At 41.6% G+C, this 16400-nt stretch overlaps 2 protein-coding genes across 2 annotated transcripts; both read right to left on the reverse strand.

Moving 5' to 3' along the window:
• Positions 1-4212: 4212 nt before the first annotated feature.
• Positions 4213-8549, reverse strand: LOC131881571 (orcokinin peptides type B-like). The gene is made up of 4 exons (XM_059228464.1): positions 8395-8549; positions 8263-8290; positions 5929-6130; positions 4213-4549 (listed from the first exon to the last, which is right to left on the reverse strand). The coding sequence occupies exons 1-4, from the start codon at positions 8521-8523 to the stop codon at positions 4363-4365; spliced, it is 546 nt and encodes a 181-aa protein (XP_059084447.1). The 5' UTR covers positions 8524-8549; the 3' UTR covers positions 4213-4362.
• Positions 8550-9781: 1232 nt separating this feature from the next.
• LOC131881568 (zinc finger protein sens-like) lies at positions 9782-12987 on the reverse strand. The gene is made up of 2 exons (XM_059228460.1): positions 12279-12987; positions 9782-12001 (listed from the first exon to the last, which is right to left on the reverse strand). Exon 2 carries the CDS (start codon positions 11944-11946, stop codon positions 10072-10074), a length of 1875 nt encoding a protein of 624 aa, XP_059084443.1. The 5' UTR covers positions 11947-12001; positions 12279-12987; the 3' UTR covers positions 9782-10071.
• Positions 12988-16400: the final 3413 nt, after the last annotated feature.

The raw sequence follows: 16400 nt of genomic DNA on the forward strand, positions 1-16400 counted from the left end.
CCACATAACATTGCCTCTCCTTTTGGAAAAAGTCGTCGGCAGGATTAGAGCACGCATTGTCACCTAAAATTGGTTCCGATTATTTTCCATAATTATAAATTTTGGCGTCTTGGATCTTGGAGTGTCAGGGGTCACTTTTCATGTTCGTACTCTTTTACTAGAGAGCCCTAGTCTGAACTATCCAAAGAAGAAAACTGATTACTAAAAACCCTCTCTAATTGCAACTCTACGTTAAATCAATTTCAAGTCTGATCTCTAATTATGACAATAAAAATATGTTTTACAAAACGATACTTAAAATTAGTTGGCTTTTTCAGGGTTTTGACATCGCATATCATGCTTCATTACCGTTTCTAGGAGCGAATCGTCACCAGGCCTTCGCAATCCTAATCTGAGTAGGCTTTCAATCTTTGAAGGAGGACACCGATTTACATTCGTTTGACTCATGGTGTCCTTCGCGGAACAAATATGCCATGTTGATTTGAAGCTCGAAACGAGATCCCTCAACAAAAGTTTTTTTTTACCTTGCGAATGTTTCTCAAAACTATTTGGTTGTACTCACAAGAAGCCTGTGAAATGCATGAAGATGAAACAACGACCAGAGCGCACTCTTTGTTTCGTCACTTTGTGAGTCTTTATCAAAATTGCTCACCATTTGGTTGGACACGCAGAGAGCTTATGAAATTCGTAATAGTGGAACCAATGCGCACTTTTAAGCACTTTTATTCGCAATATCCCCTATGGACTTCGAGCAAAAACTGACGTATCTTGAAATCAAAAAGCTCCAGTCACTAGCGCTTTTTTTTTTGAAATTACGTTTGATAAAACTCTTTGCATCATGAGTATTGCACTAACAAGAGTGTGAAATCTAAAGTCGGATAATTTTCCAACAACATATCGTAAATCTCGGGGAGACGTGACTTTCCATAGGAGACAGAATTAAATGTTATGTTTCTTTTCAACCACTGCGTAAATCCAGGTACAGGTCGTGTAATGGATGCAAGTATCAAAAATCACTTGACCATCTTCCGGAGCATTCATCTTGCCCTGGGTAAATTTATTAAAAATCGGACAAAATTATCACACAAGTCAGTTTAGTATCCGCCGAGATTCGGTTGAGTTCGCTGATCTTGTTAATATTACCCAGGATATCCTTTATGAGGCTTGATATCTTCAGGGGATTTGGCGTGTAGTCTATAAGCTTTGGAGATCTAACAAAACCCGGAAACATTTGATGGAGTTCGCCACATCATCCTTGAACTGGAAGCGTCTAGTCGTGGAGCAAAAGAAATGTATTCAATCTTTTCTCGCATCAATTGTGGTCATTCACAATCCAAATATCAGTTTCAAAAGAAGAAATGGGCTCGAAAACGCACTCGAAAGCCGTCACATTTTTGCCCTTTGTCCGGTCTTTCATTCCTTGAAAAGGATAGATGTCCGACTAAGAACAGTGAATGTCGCTCATATCATCAAGAGGGGTTTTGGAACAAGGTCTGTCAATCAATCCGCCGACAATGTGTCAGATTTCATTACCTTTTACTTGAGCATGAAAGAGATCCGCCTTTTATAGCCTTTTTGCCATTGGCCTCTATGGACCATGGATCTGGCTTTGGGGACCCATTTCTTAGATGAAAATTGAATGTTTTTCAGTCAATTGCTTTCCAATTAAAATGGGTGCAAATTTAAAACGTTATGAAATCAAAGTAGTGAGCGCAGATAAAGAACGTGGATGCTAAAAGATAGTGCAGGAACCTGGAGTACGGTATTGTATCTTGCTACGGAACTCAAAGCATCGAACATGTAACTAGTGGTTGAAGAGACAGTTTGTTTTGGTTTTGGGCAGAAGCACTTTTTTCGTTTTTATGCACATGGTGGTACCCAAAACACTTAAAAATATTTTGCTAAAATTTCTAGTTGCGTTTTTGTTTGTTAAAATGAAACAAGCGTAAACAATACGTCATTAAAAGTAGCTCTGCATCTGATCAATGTATTAATCTTAATTTATAAGAAAATTAAATTTTAAAAATGCTCTCAATAGATGTAAGTATCCTCAGTTACGTTTACAATTGAAGTTTCTTAAAAATCCACGGAACAGACGCTGAGATTTTACCCTTCAAATGTAGTATTTTGCATCAAATTTGACCACAATTGCGCCGATTATAACTTACAGCAATTGCCAAGAAATATACTGCGCTTTTTCAATCTCCAAACAATAAGGAAGAATGTTTCGCTTTTCTGAAGCACGCAGAAAAGTAAAAAAAAATAATTATAGCATCATTTAAAACTTACTTGAAGTAAACATCTAACAACTATGATGTCAAAATTGTCAACCACGAGTTAAAGTTCGACTTTTTCATATTAACTTGTGATAAAAAAAGTAGTTTGAACGTAGAAAATGTTTTTTTGCAAATAGTGAGAAATTTGACAAATAAAGTGTCAGGTTGTAATATTTCGAAGACATGATTGGCTAGTGTAGCTTTTCATGTTTAAGAAAAGATGATCGGTAATTTTACATCTCAAATAAGTATTAAGTGCTAACATTTACTACTTATTCGTTCATTTTCGTAACATTTCGTTAAAACCTATATCATTTATTTTCATCCCATCGAAGAAGTATACCATTTCTCTTGGCAATAACTTTAAGTATAGTTTGGCCATTTTTCGATCTATGTTATTGCGAAAATTTCAAAGTGAAGCATGTAATGCCGAAAACAATTAATTTTAGAGGCAAAATATCTAGATAAAATGTAATTGATTAAGGACAAAATGTTTAAAAAGTGTTTACACCGGTAGTGTTGAAGTGAAAATTGCATCAAAAGTGGGCTTCATGAAATGGATAATTTTTGTCCTTCTGTATCAATGCAGAACACACAAGAGTTTTTATTTCTTTTGGACTTGCTTACCGCTAATGAGAATGGAATTTCTAGCAGTTTAAGAGTTGCTTCACTGAATCTCAAATTTATTATTCTAAACTAAGTTGAATTCCAATAACTCAGGATTTCAACCTTTTTAATGTGTCCCCTTCCTCCTCTAGATATTGATGGAACTTTACATCAATGCATAATTAATCGTACTGATAAATATTGTTTGACTAGTTTTTGGGCAGTAACACTTTATATTGTATCTTCAATGATTTAATATGCTAATGTGAGTTAAGTATAACGTGCTCTTAACAAAATAGTTCCTTTTGTTTCTTTAGCAAAGAAAACAGAAACTAGAAGTTTTCCATTCGAGCAAACAGTTAATCCGAAATTATAACCCTCGTCCACATAAAACATTTTGATAGTTGATAACAAAAATGATATGAATATTTTCTCATTTTGATTGGTTCAAGTTCCAACGAGTTATCCTATTTCGCTAATATATTCTTAAAAGTAGATATTGGGCAATAATTAACATGTGCCATGACGCATAAAATGTGGGCTCTGGCTTCTTTCATCATCTTTCAGTGGCACGGCTTTTTCAAAAGTTTTTTACAGAGCTCAAACTAAATTACATGTAATGATGATTAAAGAAACAACCCAAAACTATGTCGATTTCAAATGTATGTCTGCATTGGTGTTTCTTTAATTGACAGTGTGAATTACATCGTATAAAGATACAAGCCTGAACCAAATTACCAAAGAGCTTTTTTCTAATAGCAAACTATTTTGGCGAAAATCTTGATTTTGTTCGACCCCTTTTTACCATGCAACTATATTCGAACTTTACCGTTACACTTTTATAAGTGTAGTGAGAAATCCTTTTGAAGTAAAGCATTTCAATATTACTACACTTCTTTGGTTGGAATTGCCCATATCCCCACATACGAGTAGCAGCCGCAAAGCAAAAACTGATGTACTAACAAGACACTCACTCAATATCTATTTCCAATCTGGATGACGTACCATACCCCTAATCATCGACCGACTCTCATCATATTTCACTTCACCATAATTATCTACACACCTAACCTCACGTTCAAGTAGGCTAATCTTGATCACATAGAATGTTTTCAGAACTCAGGAAAACCAGACGCATATTAAAATGCAAAATGGAGTTCAAATGAGGCCTTTATGGACTTGAACTATTTGAAACCTTGGGTCCGAGTCGCATTTGTTTCAATCATGCCTTTCCAAGGAATGTTTACCAATCACTTCCAACGTTATAGAGAATATTTTGTTATGATCAATCATTGATCATGGAGTGAGTGAGATGAGAAAGAGCCACGAATCTGATTCAGGGCATGATATATTTGCAAACAAAGTACTGTTTTCTTGGACAATCCCACCATTATGATGCAAAAACATTGATACGATCACATGAGTTGATGTTTTCTTCTCGTGGTTGAATAGGTGTACGGGATGGATGCACTTTGGCTTTTTAATTGTTCATCATGGGTCGCTTGACGAAACTACCGAATCCGGCTCGATCCATCTCGTCAAAGTTCTTCTTCACGAATCGACCAAAACCTGAAGAGTCGATCTCGTCAAAGTTCTTCTTAACAAATTCGCCAAATCCATGTCGGTCCATCTCGTCAAATCGTTTATCCATGCCAAAGGTCATGCCGCTGGAACAACACAAAAAAGTGGAACAGAATTAGGCGAAAGTTTGACAAATCATAGATTAGATGGCGTAGAATGTCAGAGCTTGAAGGAAGGAAGAAGATTGCTTTATTTGAACGCCACCTAGGGAAATTAAAGAGCCACTGTTCCACGGAATTCTATATATCCTATGATCTTGGCTAAGAAATTGTGGCCTACCCACGATGATGAAGACTTGATTTGAGGAACTCCCACCATTAGAATCTCAAGATTATGGGCAACTTTGCCTTTGGTTGCAATGACATTCTTCCTTGATCAGTTTGGTTTGAGATAATGGCTTCCAAGTACTCACATGAATGTCTTGGAACTACGACGAAAGGAAATTTTCCAAAAGACTTCAGAAAGAGGTCGATCAAGTCGAACAGTACACCAAACAGCCCTGAATGGGAACCCTCATGGTTCGTTCAGCATAGTTCTCTCGTTTTTTGACATGACTCCATATGCATTAGAAAATTTATATTACACATGTTTCTAGGTTTTTTTTCGCTTTTCACAATTAAATCTTGATGAAGCTTTCACAAGCAATTCAAAGGTGTTCGTTAGGTTTCGAATTTTAAGACGGACTATCTATCCCACCTCACATCCAACACAAAACAGAACTGCCAATTGTCTAAGGAGTAGTAAAATATGCATTGGATTTGGATAGTGGAACAATTTCAATTGGGGTTGAGATAGCTCAGAAATTGGACGGAGAGGAAAAACAAGTTCCTCTGTACGTACAATCATCTTTTGTTCGTACGTGGATATTGGAAAGGGAGAGCATGTTCTCGTTTATTTCCCTTTTCTTTTGTCCATTGTAGTCGAGTGCTGTTAAGGTAATGAAACCGCAAAGGCTCGTTTCATTATTCATTCACGAACTAAAGCAATTCGGAAATCGGCTATTGTCCAGACAGCTGCTTGGAAAAAGACCACGTGCAGGAAATCTTGTGGTGCGAGAAATTACAAGCCAAAACATACACCGGCTCCAGCCTTGAAAACGTGTTTGGCCTTTGAGAATGACCTTGTTTTGTTATGGTGGACTGTCTGAGTTTCCAGGTTTCCATGATCATCACGCAAGATCTCAAATGAGACTTGGTACCTTTTCAAATAAACGGGAAACCAGGAACTCGATATTGTTTCCAGGGCTCAATTTCCACAAACTTTCAGGTTACACCAACTTTGTGGTTGAACACTTTTTTCCCCTTTCAAGCAACGTGTTTAGGCCTCGCCAAAGTAAGACCATAAATCGGCCACTTAAAGGCCGTTGTGGCCTCGTGATAAGACATTAGATGGTAGAGTACAGTACTTATACAGGGATGTTTACGCTGTGCTGTACGATACAATTGATATGTATCGCTTTTCTCACCTCATGGGATCGAATCCTCGCTTGCCTCTGGTGTCTGGATACTGATTGAATCCTCGAATGAGATGGCCCCCTCCCAAGGGATCAAGCTGACGAAGCATATGACCACCACCCAGGGGATCCAAGGCTCGTATAAGGTGGCCACCACCCAAGGAATCTAGACTTCGGAACATGTTCCCACCACCAAGGGGGTCTAAACTCCGAACTATGTAGAGGGGGTAGAAAATATAAACAATTCGCTTTTTTATTTGGAGAAATTGTTTTCCTTTTGGAGGGCCTTGCAAGTCGGGATTGTGTTTCTCAGCAATCTATTAAATGCTGAAATATTTGCATCCGCTCAAATTCGGGACGGGGTAAAAAGTTGTTCTCGTAGATTTCAATCGAAGGCAGCATGTTTTGATCCCCGCATGCGAAGCAGAGCGAAAAAAGGGTGTCGAAACGAAATCACATCTGATCTTTAAAGCCTTTAGATTATCCTTTAGCTTCGCAATATAAAAAATGGTTTTGACTTGTCAAAAACCGTGTGGGATTGTTCCAATTTAAACAATCAAGAAATTTTGACTAAATCATTCTTGAACTTTGGGTGAGGATCTCAGATTGAATTAGATGATTTGTAAATTATCTCGCACGAAAAGTAATAATAATGTGAAAAATACATCTTTCCCTATAACTGGGACAAAAAACAAGACCTAATGGAGGGAATGTTGTCAACCTTTTGTCAGCAAAGGCCACGAGTTGAAAATCTCTGAGATTAAGAAATTTCTGATCGCCAATTCACAACTCACTCGATCCAAAAGTTAGTGAACCAACGAGTCAGTCAACCAGCCTTGGGCTATGATAGTTACGATACGAAGTCATATTGGCCCACTTTCCTGACGATCTGATCCAATCTTGGTTGGCCAGGATTGAGCAATTTGTGCAACATGCCAGTCCATTGGTGGTTAAATGATCTCGTCGTGATCTCGCATCTCGCGTGTTACGACTCTGTAGAGCCAATATTCACAACTTGTTTACAAGATAAAGGGGTTGGGATGCCAATATAATGGTTTCAAAGTTCAAAGTCGACTTGTTACTTTCTAATATTTGTAGGGAAGCTAATAACTTTCAAGTCAGATTTTTTGAAAAAGTTTTTGATCCAAATTTTAGATTAAACCTGCAACTCCGACATCTAAACGTTGAACGTTGCAATTAGAGTGAATTCAATCGAAATCTAATGACTTGCTTCATGTCTGGAGTTGAACTCTTGCTATCTATGAAGCCTATTCGCAGTATGAAAAGGAGTGATTCTGATTTGATTCATACCAACCATTATTTTTCTACATGGCTGAGGTTGATTTAAAGTTCTAAGAAATAAACTTATTCCACGTTGTGTGCTATTTCCCAACTCTAGATGGTTGATCAACATACCTTGTTATTGTTCAGAAAGGATGAGGGAATTGATATTTTCCCCAAATAAGTTTATTTGGTAATTTATTGTTAATCTTTAGGTACTAGAGGGACTCAGTACTCAGAGGGAAATCTTGAAAAGGCACGGCTAATCCGAAGCAAAAAATACTCCGAACCTTGTTAATTTTTGTGTTTAGTAGAATAAGGAAGGGCGTTTAGGAAAAAGGCGGGTCATTTTTTGGAAATGACTTTTCTATTTCTATTGCTTTAAAAAGACATTATTCAAAATTTAGTATTGATGAATTTGAGTCCACAAAAGCATCCAAAGTTATTTGGCTTTTGTATTATGAACGTTTGATCAATGGTGTTTGCTTAGTTGACGAATGCATCTTTTGCATTTTTTTATCGGTTCTATTAAAAGTTTAGGGGAAAATTCCCTTTTATGACTTCAACAAATAGTTTGTTTGTTCGTCCAACAAAACATGCAAAACGATTATCAAGTATGTCATTTGTCAATTACTGCATTTTCCAAAAAGTAGAACGGAAATGACAATGAAAGATCATCTACTCTTGCCCTCGTTTTCAATACCAAATTATGAACTTATACTGTCAAGCTATTAAGGCACAACTTTACCGTTATATTTCAAATTACTGGGATCCTAGTTTGGCCCGGCACGAGTATTTCAAGCTTTGCTCCTGGATGTACAAGATATCCTACACTCAAGGACAGTATTGCCCTTGCTTTGGGCACTTGAGTGGACTACAAATGTGTCATCATGTTTCCTAGTCTTTCACAGAAAAAGCGTGATTAAAAAAACCCTGATGTACTCGTATCTTAGCTAAGACTTTGGATATGTGAGAAACGTGTTCCAAGGATAATTTTGGATAATTCATAGGGGCTGACATCATTGGTCAATGCTCGCACTCATTTTTATCAAGATCTGCACTTACCCATGGAGCTGGGGGGTCTTCGACCATTCTATAGGGGCAAAATAAAAATGGTCAATATGTGGATGTGTGTGTGTTGAGTGAGTGTTTTGTTAGATCAGGCCAGCAGGATTATGAGAATGCGGGTATACGAACCTCGATTGAAGCACTCAAAGCTAAGGATGGGAGTACCAGAAGAAGGAAGAGGACTGACGAGGATCGAGTGGCTGCGTTGGACATCATGCTCTTTCCAACTGGATGGAACGCTCTGGATGGCCGTGGCATTTTAAGGGCCCTTTTATCACTGAACTTTCTCATGTGTCACGTTCGTCCGTCCGTCCGTCCGTCCGTCCGTTCATTCGTTTGTTCCCTCGTTCTTTCCTGGTTTCCTTCGTGTTCCAAAGCTGAAGAAGCGCTTACGAGAACCATTACCCGGTCCAATGTGGAACAGTGGACCGCTTCCCACTTAAACGTGACGCGTTGCCTTCAAGAAGTGAGACAAGGGTAAAGTATATTGTCACTCCGCCAACAAAGTCCATTTCATGAGACGAGATATGACACACTATTTGAGTTCATTGATGGAGTGAGTGAGTGAGTGAGTCAGTGAGAGCGTGAGTGATCTTGCATGCGAAAAAAACACATAATTCAAATGCAAAGAGGACTGAGCCCCAAGGAGGAGAATTTTGAGTGGGTTCTTGGGGCGCTTGCTCTTGAGTCTTGCGCTTTAAAGCATAAAAAATGCAGTTCTTTGGTACCTAGGAAATGTGATGATTGATTTTCAGACAATCTCATCCAATGAGAGTAACCCATCATTAGAAAAATAATGCAAATGCCAAGGAAATTATTTCAACTCATTATTCAATCAATACTCTCCTGAAGTTCAAGCTGTTATCGAATACATTGCACAAGGTCTTCTCAGAAACCTGGAAACCAACTTCATTCTTGTCCTGAAGTTCCAAATTAGTGCCTTCAACTCTAATGCATGACCTTGTTCCATTTCTTGGCTTTGCTCTAGAATCTGGACGTACCAAAAGTGACATAGCCTGATTTAAAGTGTTTCATATTTGTTGGATGATGACATTTACCTAGAAGGTTTTTAATCATTTTCAAATGTATGAAAGGGATTTTTGAATAGCGTATGGCAATGCAACGGGCTCCAATGTACGATATTTTACATGCTTAATGTCATCATTTACGAGTAAGACACAATAATCTTGTTTTGAATGTCGATCTTGTTTTATGGTTCATTTCAGTTTTGAAAAAGAAACCTCCCTGAATGTTCAATTCTTCTCAACCTGTGAGCTCTTCAGATCTTATTTTCTGAAGCAATCGTACATTCGATTTCTTTCATTGAGGTTATTAGTTACCATATTTAGGATTTTCTTTGAAGCATCTTGTGGTGCAAATGGGTCTAAATTGTTCAAAAATGCCTTCCTTATCTTCCTTTTATGACCAAGAGCAACAATAAAAGGATGCCCACTCAAGCTCTGATTCCTCTCAGCCATATAAGGCTCTTTATAAATAGATGATTGGGCTGCCTGAGTACCTTTCAATCAATAAAACCTCTGTATATTTTAACATGTTCTCAAAGTTTAACAATTCATATGATTCAAATCGAGATTGACTGTGTCTGTGCGTTCATATTCTACACACACACAAACACACACATATACTTTAGTTGGTGGTTGGTGGGTTGGTGGGTTGGATATTTCGGGGCGAGGTGAAGTCCTTCCTTCTCATCCTCGCCCATCTGGCTTGACCTAATTTTTTCTTGTCCACCTTGTCCTGTTGGATGGAAGCAAGCAGACAGCCAGTTGGCCAGTGGTGATGCTATCATGCATGATGGGTTTGAGCAGCTTTTCCCTCCTCTCCGACAACTTCTTCTTCCTCCTCAGCGGCCACTTGATCGCCACGCACACCGCTCTCCTTCGTTCCAACGAGATCACTTTCCTCTCTCTCCTCTTCGTGGGCTTCCTTTCCGACGGCTTTGTCTGGTTTTGGTGCTTCCTTAGGATTTCGCTCTTCCTCGTCTTGGTCATCTTCTTCTTCTTCTTCTTCCTCGACATCTTCTTCACCACCACCACCCTCTTCTTCTTCCTCCTCCTCGTCCTCCTCGTCCTCCTCATCATCGTCCACGGTGATATCTTGGTCCTCATCACTGTCTTCAATTGAACTATTTGATTTATTTTGAGCTTCCGAAGATGAGGTTGAGCCCGAGATGGTTTTCATCCCGTCCGACCCTTCGTCTTTCACCGGGCGAATGAGCCGCGAAACACCGTTCACTTGATCGTGCTCATACGTTCGTTCGTCCCAAGTCACTCCGTGATGCTTACTCACAGTCTCGGGTCGAAGGAGATTCTTTTGGAATTGGCACATTTTGTAACTAGACACCTCGGGGAATTTTGCCATTTTGACTAGAAATGATTTCGAGGTTAGAGGTCGAGGTCGAATCCCATCCAAGATGGTTGGACCGTCGTTCTCATGCTTTCGGAGATGCCTGTCCAAATTGGTCTGTTGGCCAAAGCATCGGTCGCACAACGGGCATCGATACGGCTTCTCTTTGTTGTGAATGTTCCTAACATGGCGTTGAAGATTAGAAGAAATGGAAAAGGATCGCTCGCAAAATTGGCACTTGTACGGTTGCTCACCCGTGTGAGTTCGAAGATGGCGAGTCAAGTTCGCCGAGCGGGGAAAAGTTTTCCCGCAATATTTGCACCCATATCTTTCGGCCTTTTGTTTCGAGGTCAAAGGCCCTCCCGAGGTTGTAGCGGGCAAGAAGGGGGATCTTAGTGAAGGCTTTTGGACATGAATGGCAGGCGTTTTGTTCGGTGAGAACGGCACCACTTTTGAACCGGTAGAAGACGAGGGTGACGGAGGGGTTGAACTGGAGACTAGACTGATCCGACTACTAGCTGGTTGTAGTTGTTGAGGCTGGTGGTGGTGATGGTGATGATGCTGATGATGTGGATGGTGATGCACGTGATGATGTGCATGGTGATGAGGATGAAAGGGACCCCGGCTAGAGAGGAGAGCCATTTTCCTATCGTTGCTGAACTGCATGGGTGTGTCTGATTTCCTTTTCGAAGGAGACACTAATCCCATGGTATTGCCTCCAGGATTGGAGAAGGTCGACGAAACAGGAGACAAAGGAACAACCTGACGAGGCGGCGGAAGCATATTGTGATTGAGATCCAGTGGTTTTCCATTTGAAATCGCCTCGGACGACGAGAATTGACTATGCTGATTGCTTCTACAACTACTGCTACTACTGCTACTGTTACTCTTGTCATCATTTTTCTTCTTGCTGTTGTTATTGTTATTGTTGACGATGGTATCCGTATTATCATTGTTATTATTGTTGGCCTCCACGCGCTTCACTTGAGACGGTGGACTGGACTTTTTAGAATCAAGTCTGAGATCCAATGGCTGCTCATCGTTGGGCTCTTGCGAATGTTCGTGGGCTGTGTCATCCTCTTCGGCAGAGGATCCGTTTCGAGCCGACAAATCGAAAGGCTGTTCGTCATTCTTGAGCAATTGACGATGTTGTTCACGTAAGCTGAGAAAGAATTGGCCCATTTGTGCCAATAATGGGTTCGTAAAAGGTAGATTGGGAACCGAATTAGCCACGGCCAAGGTCATCGAGGGCGGCGGTGGCGGCACCACTCCGGCTCGAGATAAGGTTCCGGGTATTCCGATGCCCTCCGTCATGGCGGTGGTAAAATAGTGTGAAGAAGACAAGGATACGGCAATGAAGGACCCAGGGCTGGAACATGAGGCAAAAGTGGATTGAAAATAGGGAGAGATAAACGAAGACTTTTTCGTCGCTTTGTTGACTTGGACGAGTATAGCGAGTGGATCTGTGGTCCCTCGCTCAATCACGTGGGTCTTTTACGACTTTCACGATCTCCTCGATCCCAAGAGAAAATAAGGTGGGTGATGGATATTTACTCGCTTAATTGGCGCACCATTTTCAAAGCAAACAAGGACAGACTTTTATCACTCTGCTACGTAGTAGTCACATCCCCTTGTTAGTCACTTACCCCTGGAAATTGATGAGCGGATGTGCGTATGAATCCTATTATTGTCGTGGCTTTTTTGCTTCTTGACGCAGAGCCAATTTTGGTTGCGTGTGTGTGTGTGTGAATGTGTTGTATTCAGGATAATGGAAGGATGGAACCGAAGTTTGACTGACACCTTCACTCCATTAACTTCACACTTTTCTTATTAAGAGATCACCACTGAGAATGGACACAGATGCGTGTTGCTTGCTACTGGTCGCCAACTTGGTCTATTTCTGAGTGGCTGGTCAATTTTGAACAGCATGGAATTCTCTAAGTGTTTTCTGGACGTGGTCGGAGGGATCGTCTTGTCCAAGCACATCCTCGATTCAACTAAGAAGCTTGCTCCCAATTCGAACATGTATTTTCCCAACTCGTGTCATGAAAGATTAAAAGGGAAAAAATGAGCGCAAGTTGACATTCGGCGCAGCATTGGATGGCTGAACTAGTACAAGGAATAGTAGTGGTTATGGTGGTGGTGGTGGAGGTGGTAGTAGTAGTAGTGGTAGTGCTGGTGATGGCAGAACTCGTCGGACCTCAACTCTCTCTCTCTCTCTCTCCCTTGGTTGTTCAAGTCTCAGTTTCAGCCTAGATCAAGAAGGCGAGGAAGAAGAAGATGATGATGACCATGTTAAGAAGAACCAGGGCGTTGGAATCTCTCAGGACCGCGCCCTTCTTTCCCAACCAACTCCACCCAAGCCTCGTTCGCCTCGTTGTTCTTCTTCTTCAGTTCGTCCCTTCTTATGTACCTACGTACGTACGTACGTACGTAGAGTAGATAGTTTGTGTTCGTTCGTTCGTTCGTTCGTTCCCTGCATGCACTTCATACGTGGTGGTGGTAGTACGTAGATTTACTAGAGTAGCGGAGTGGTCTGCTTCCTCGTCTTCACTTTACTCCGCTGGGCTTACGGATCGACTCGAGTCGATTTGCCCCAGAACCATTTCCAAGTGCGAGAAGATAGAGCAGACTGCGGACTAGCGATGGATGGACATCAAGGGTATATTATTCCTCCCCGATGGACACACATACGTAGGTACATACATAGTAGATTCTAGTAGGCACAAAAAGGACTAACGTGGATGGATGGATGGACGATACTAGTAAAGTAGTATCCACTACAACTGGGAGGAACGGGCAGAAGCCAACGATGCCAAAGAGAACGAAGAGGAGGAAGATACCGATGATCTTGGTTCTAGTTTTGAAGGTGTAGAAGTGGTTCTCGGACCATTACCAGACCAAAATGAAGATGACGACGACGACGACGACAGAAAACGTGATGTGATGACCATCAATATTAAGTTCAATAATTTTGTGGTTCTCATTGTTTCAAGTTTCGTTCTACAATATAAAGACAAAGACCATTGCCGGCTTGCACTCTTCATTCGATCTTGGCCCAAAATTGGTGCAGATTATGAAATTTCTTGGTCAAACCCAACCAATAAACTCCCTTCGGTTGTAAATATCACAATTGCCCAAATAAAAAGTCAATTTTGAAAAGGCAAAGATGACTCTTGAAAGGAAAAGGTCTCAGATTCACTTTCATTCTTTGGCGTCACAAATTTCTCAAGCAGAGACAGTCAAGCATGATCATCATCGGTGGAAACTGAAATTCAAGTTCAGGCATCGGTTTGTCGGTTAGGGCGGTTTTGTTTCATCTTGGCCACATTTTATTATTGTAGTCTCCAACATGTTTGGAGGCCACGGCCACCAATTAAAGCGATTTCTTTTAATTTGTCGCTGAAAAAAGGAGAGGATCCTTGACGAACTGAAATGCGACAGTTTGAAGGAAAACTCGTAAGTTGAGAATTGGAGGGAAGCTCGAGGCATTTGTCGGGGAGGTTGAAGGGCTCAGTCAGAGTCGTCCGATATGTACTGCACGTATGTAGGTAGATACGTGTGTGTGCAGTCGAAGAACCACGGTCACGACGACTTCGACGCCGCAGACTTTCAGCATCGCAACCCAGATAGTGAAGATCATCAACGTCTTGAAGAGGCACCTTGAATCTGGAAGAAAGGAAAAGTAGTTTGAGTCTCTGGACTTTAACCCAGCCCGATCCCCTCCCTTCCTCCCTCCCTCCCTTCCTGTCTTCCTCCCTTCCTCCCCTCTGTCTCCTTGTTTCTTCTCAGCGTGGAATGGATCGTGAGTGTAGCTGTGTGCACGTACCCAGTAAGTAGGCTTGGTTCCTGGCTAAGGATGCAGTATGCTGCTCATGCCTCAGGTTGGTCATTAGAAGCTTCAATTTAAACCAGAAGTAGTCCACATACCACCTTCACGACCCTCCCTGAAAGCAGAGCGGCAGTCACGCCACAGGTCTCATTCCACCTTGAAACCTCCCCATCACCTCACCACTCAGTCGACATCACCAGGATCATCACCACCACCACCACCACCACCACCATCATCATCATCATCATCATCTTCCCAGGGACGACGACCTGTTGGTTCATTGGAACCAGTGGCTTCGCACATCGCACACCTATGCCACGTACGTACGCCCTCCTCCTCCTTCTACTTCTCCTTCTGCTTCTCCTCATCCTCCTCTTGGTGCTCCAGTTGAAGACGCGGAGGGAAAAAAGATCTAGATCAAGTTGAAAGTCAAGTTTCGGGCGTCGACCGGGCGAGGTCTTAGGCGCGGCTTCGGTCAATATTTGGATCCCGTTAGAAGACTACTCCTTAACGCAACGAGGAGGAGTCCGAGGACCGAGAAGCACCCGAAACGCGAGGAGGGATACAGACAGAGAGCGAGAGCGAAGGGATGGTTATCTATCGGCGGTCTCACTGTGCTCGCCCGCTAGCTCGCCTGCTCGCAGGGCCACCATCACATGTGTGACACTAGGCATGAGTGTGTGAGGGAGATAGGGTGTAGACAAACGACGGGCTCCCAAGCACATGCTGCCTGGCCAAGGTGCCCAGTTTTGTACGGTAGGTGCATGAAGGCATCTGGACGGACGATACACGATCGAGCATTTGGGATGAGGATCACTCTAGTTTGCCTGGATGATACCGAAGCGTGCGGCGGCAGCGGCGGCACCTATTCACTAATAAGACTTGTACTAGCAGACCATTTGAAACTGAAAGAACCTTGGACGAAAGAACAAGAAAGAGCCTATCGGATATGATAAGAATGTTCTGCTCCCGTCCTCATCACTCGTTCTCTTCGCCCAAGGAAGGAGCCCTGCCTACGTGCACTAGATAGAAGAACCTGTGTTCGTACGTACGACTGTGCACTATTTCTTCGTTCATCTCAATCCGAACGTATTTGGAAGTCTTGAACAGGGCAGGGCTGGAAGGGAGCGTCGGGCGGTGGCCATGACAAAGTGTCCTTCTCCACACTGACCACTAAAATGGTCGATCTTCTTCTTCACCTTCGTCATCGTCTTGATGCGCAAACATGCTCTGCCTCTCAGGGACCTCTTGAACAAGGCGGGACATAACGACGGCATGAATGATCTTTTCCATACACACCCTCATTAGCTTGATTGAATCAATGACAGCATCGTGTTCAAAATTGGAGTTCAAGATGAAATCAGGCAGAAAACCAATAACTTGTCAATGCGAATGTGAGCAAAGAGTAATCCTTGAATTCAGGTTTGTGTACAGGCCCTGATAGAAGAGTTAATCATCATTTTGGCATCTTTGCCAATAATCATCATGTGCCACCATTTTCGATTTACAAGGCTTTAACTTCCTCCAACTGCAATTTCGACCTTTTTCGGGAGTTCTTGTCCTTCGTAAATATGACCATTGATGTGTGGATCTTGCTTAATCCATATATACAAAAAACCTTAGTTATCTTATTGAGTTTGGTCATCCTGTACTTGCGGCACACTTTTGGTCTTCTTAAAACGGTTAGTATTCCTTTTAACGGAGCTTCTGCTCACTTTAAGGCTTTTTGAAATTTGTTGAAGGAAGCTTCCTGTTTAGTATGATCGTTAACACATTCTTTTGAGTTCATGAGTCACATCTGTTATTAATTTTACCACAGTACTTCTTTGCAAGACAAGTAAACGAAGATGTCATAGACTTTTTGCTGAAGAACAAGAACCAGTCTGTAGATATCTGGCACACAGCTCTCAAACTGAGAACATCAAGAGAGTCGATG

Source organism: Tigriopus californicus, chromosome 6 (genome assembly GCF_007210705.1).
Source record: "Tigriopus californicus strain San Diego chromosome 6, Tcal_SD_v2.1, whole genome shotgun sequence".
NCBI classification, from domain to species: Eukaryota; Metazoa; Arthropoda; class Copepoda; order Harpacticoida; family Harpacticidae; genus Tigriopus; species Tigriopus californicus.

Coding starts and splice junctions, on each gene's coding strand:
- LOC131881568 (XM_059228460.1), bottom strand. CDS start 11,946: ATGACGGAGGGCATCGGAATACCCGGAACCTTATCTCGAGCCGGAGTG.
- LOC131881571 (XM_059228464.1), bottom strand. CDS start 8,523: ATGCCACGGCCATCCAGAGCGTTCCATCCAGTTGGAAAGAGCATGATG. Junction 6,131..8,262: donor AAGACCCCCCAGCTCCATGG/GTAAGTGCAGAT, acceptor CCCTCTACATAG/TTCGGAGTTTAGACCCCCTT. Junction 4,550..5,928: donor CGAGGATTCGATCCCATGAG/GTGAGAAAAGCG, acceptor GTGTTGTTCCAG/CGGCATGACCTTTGGCATGG.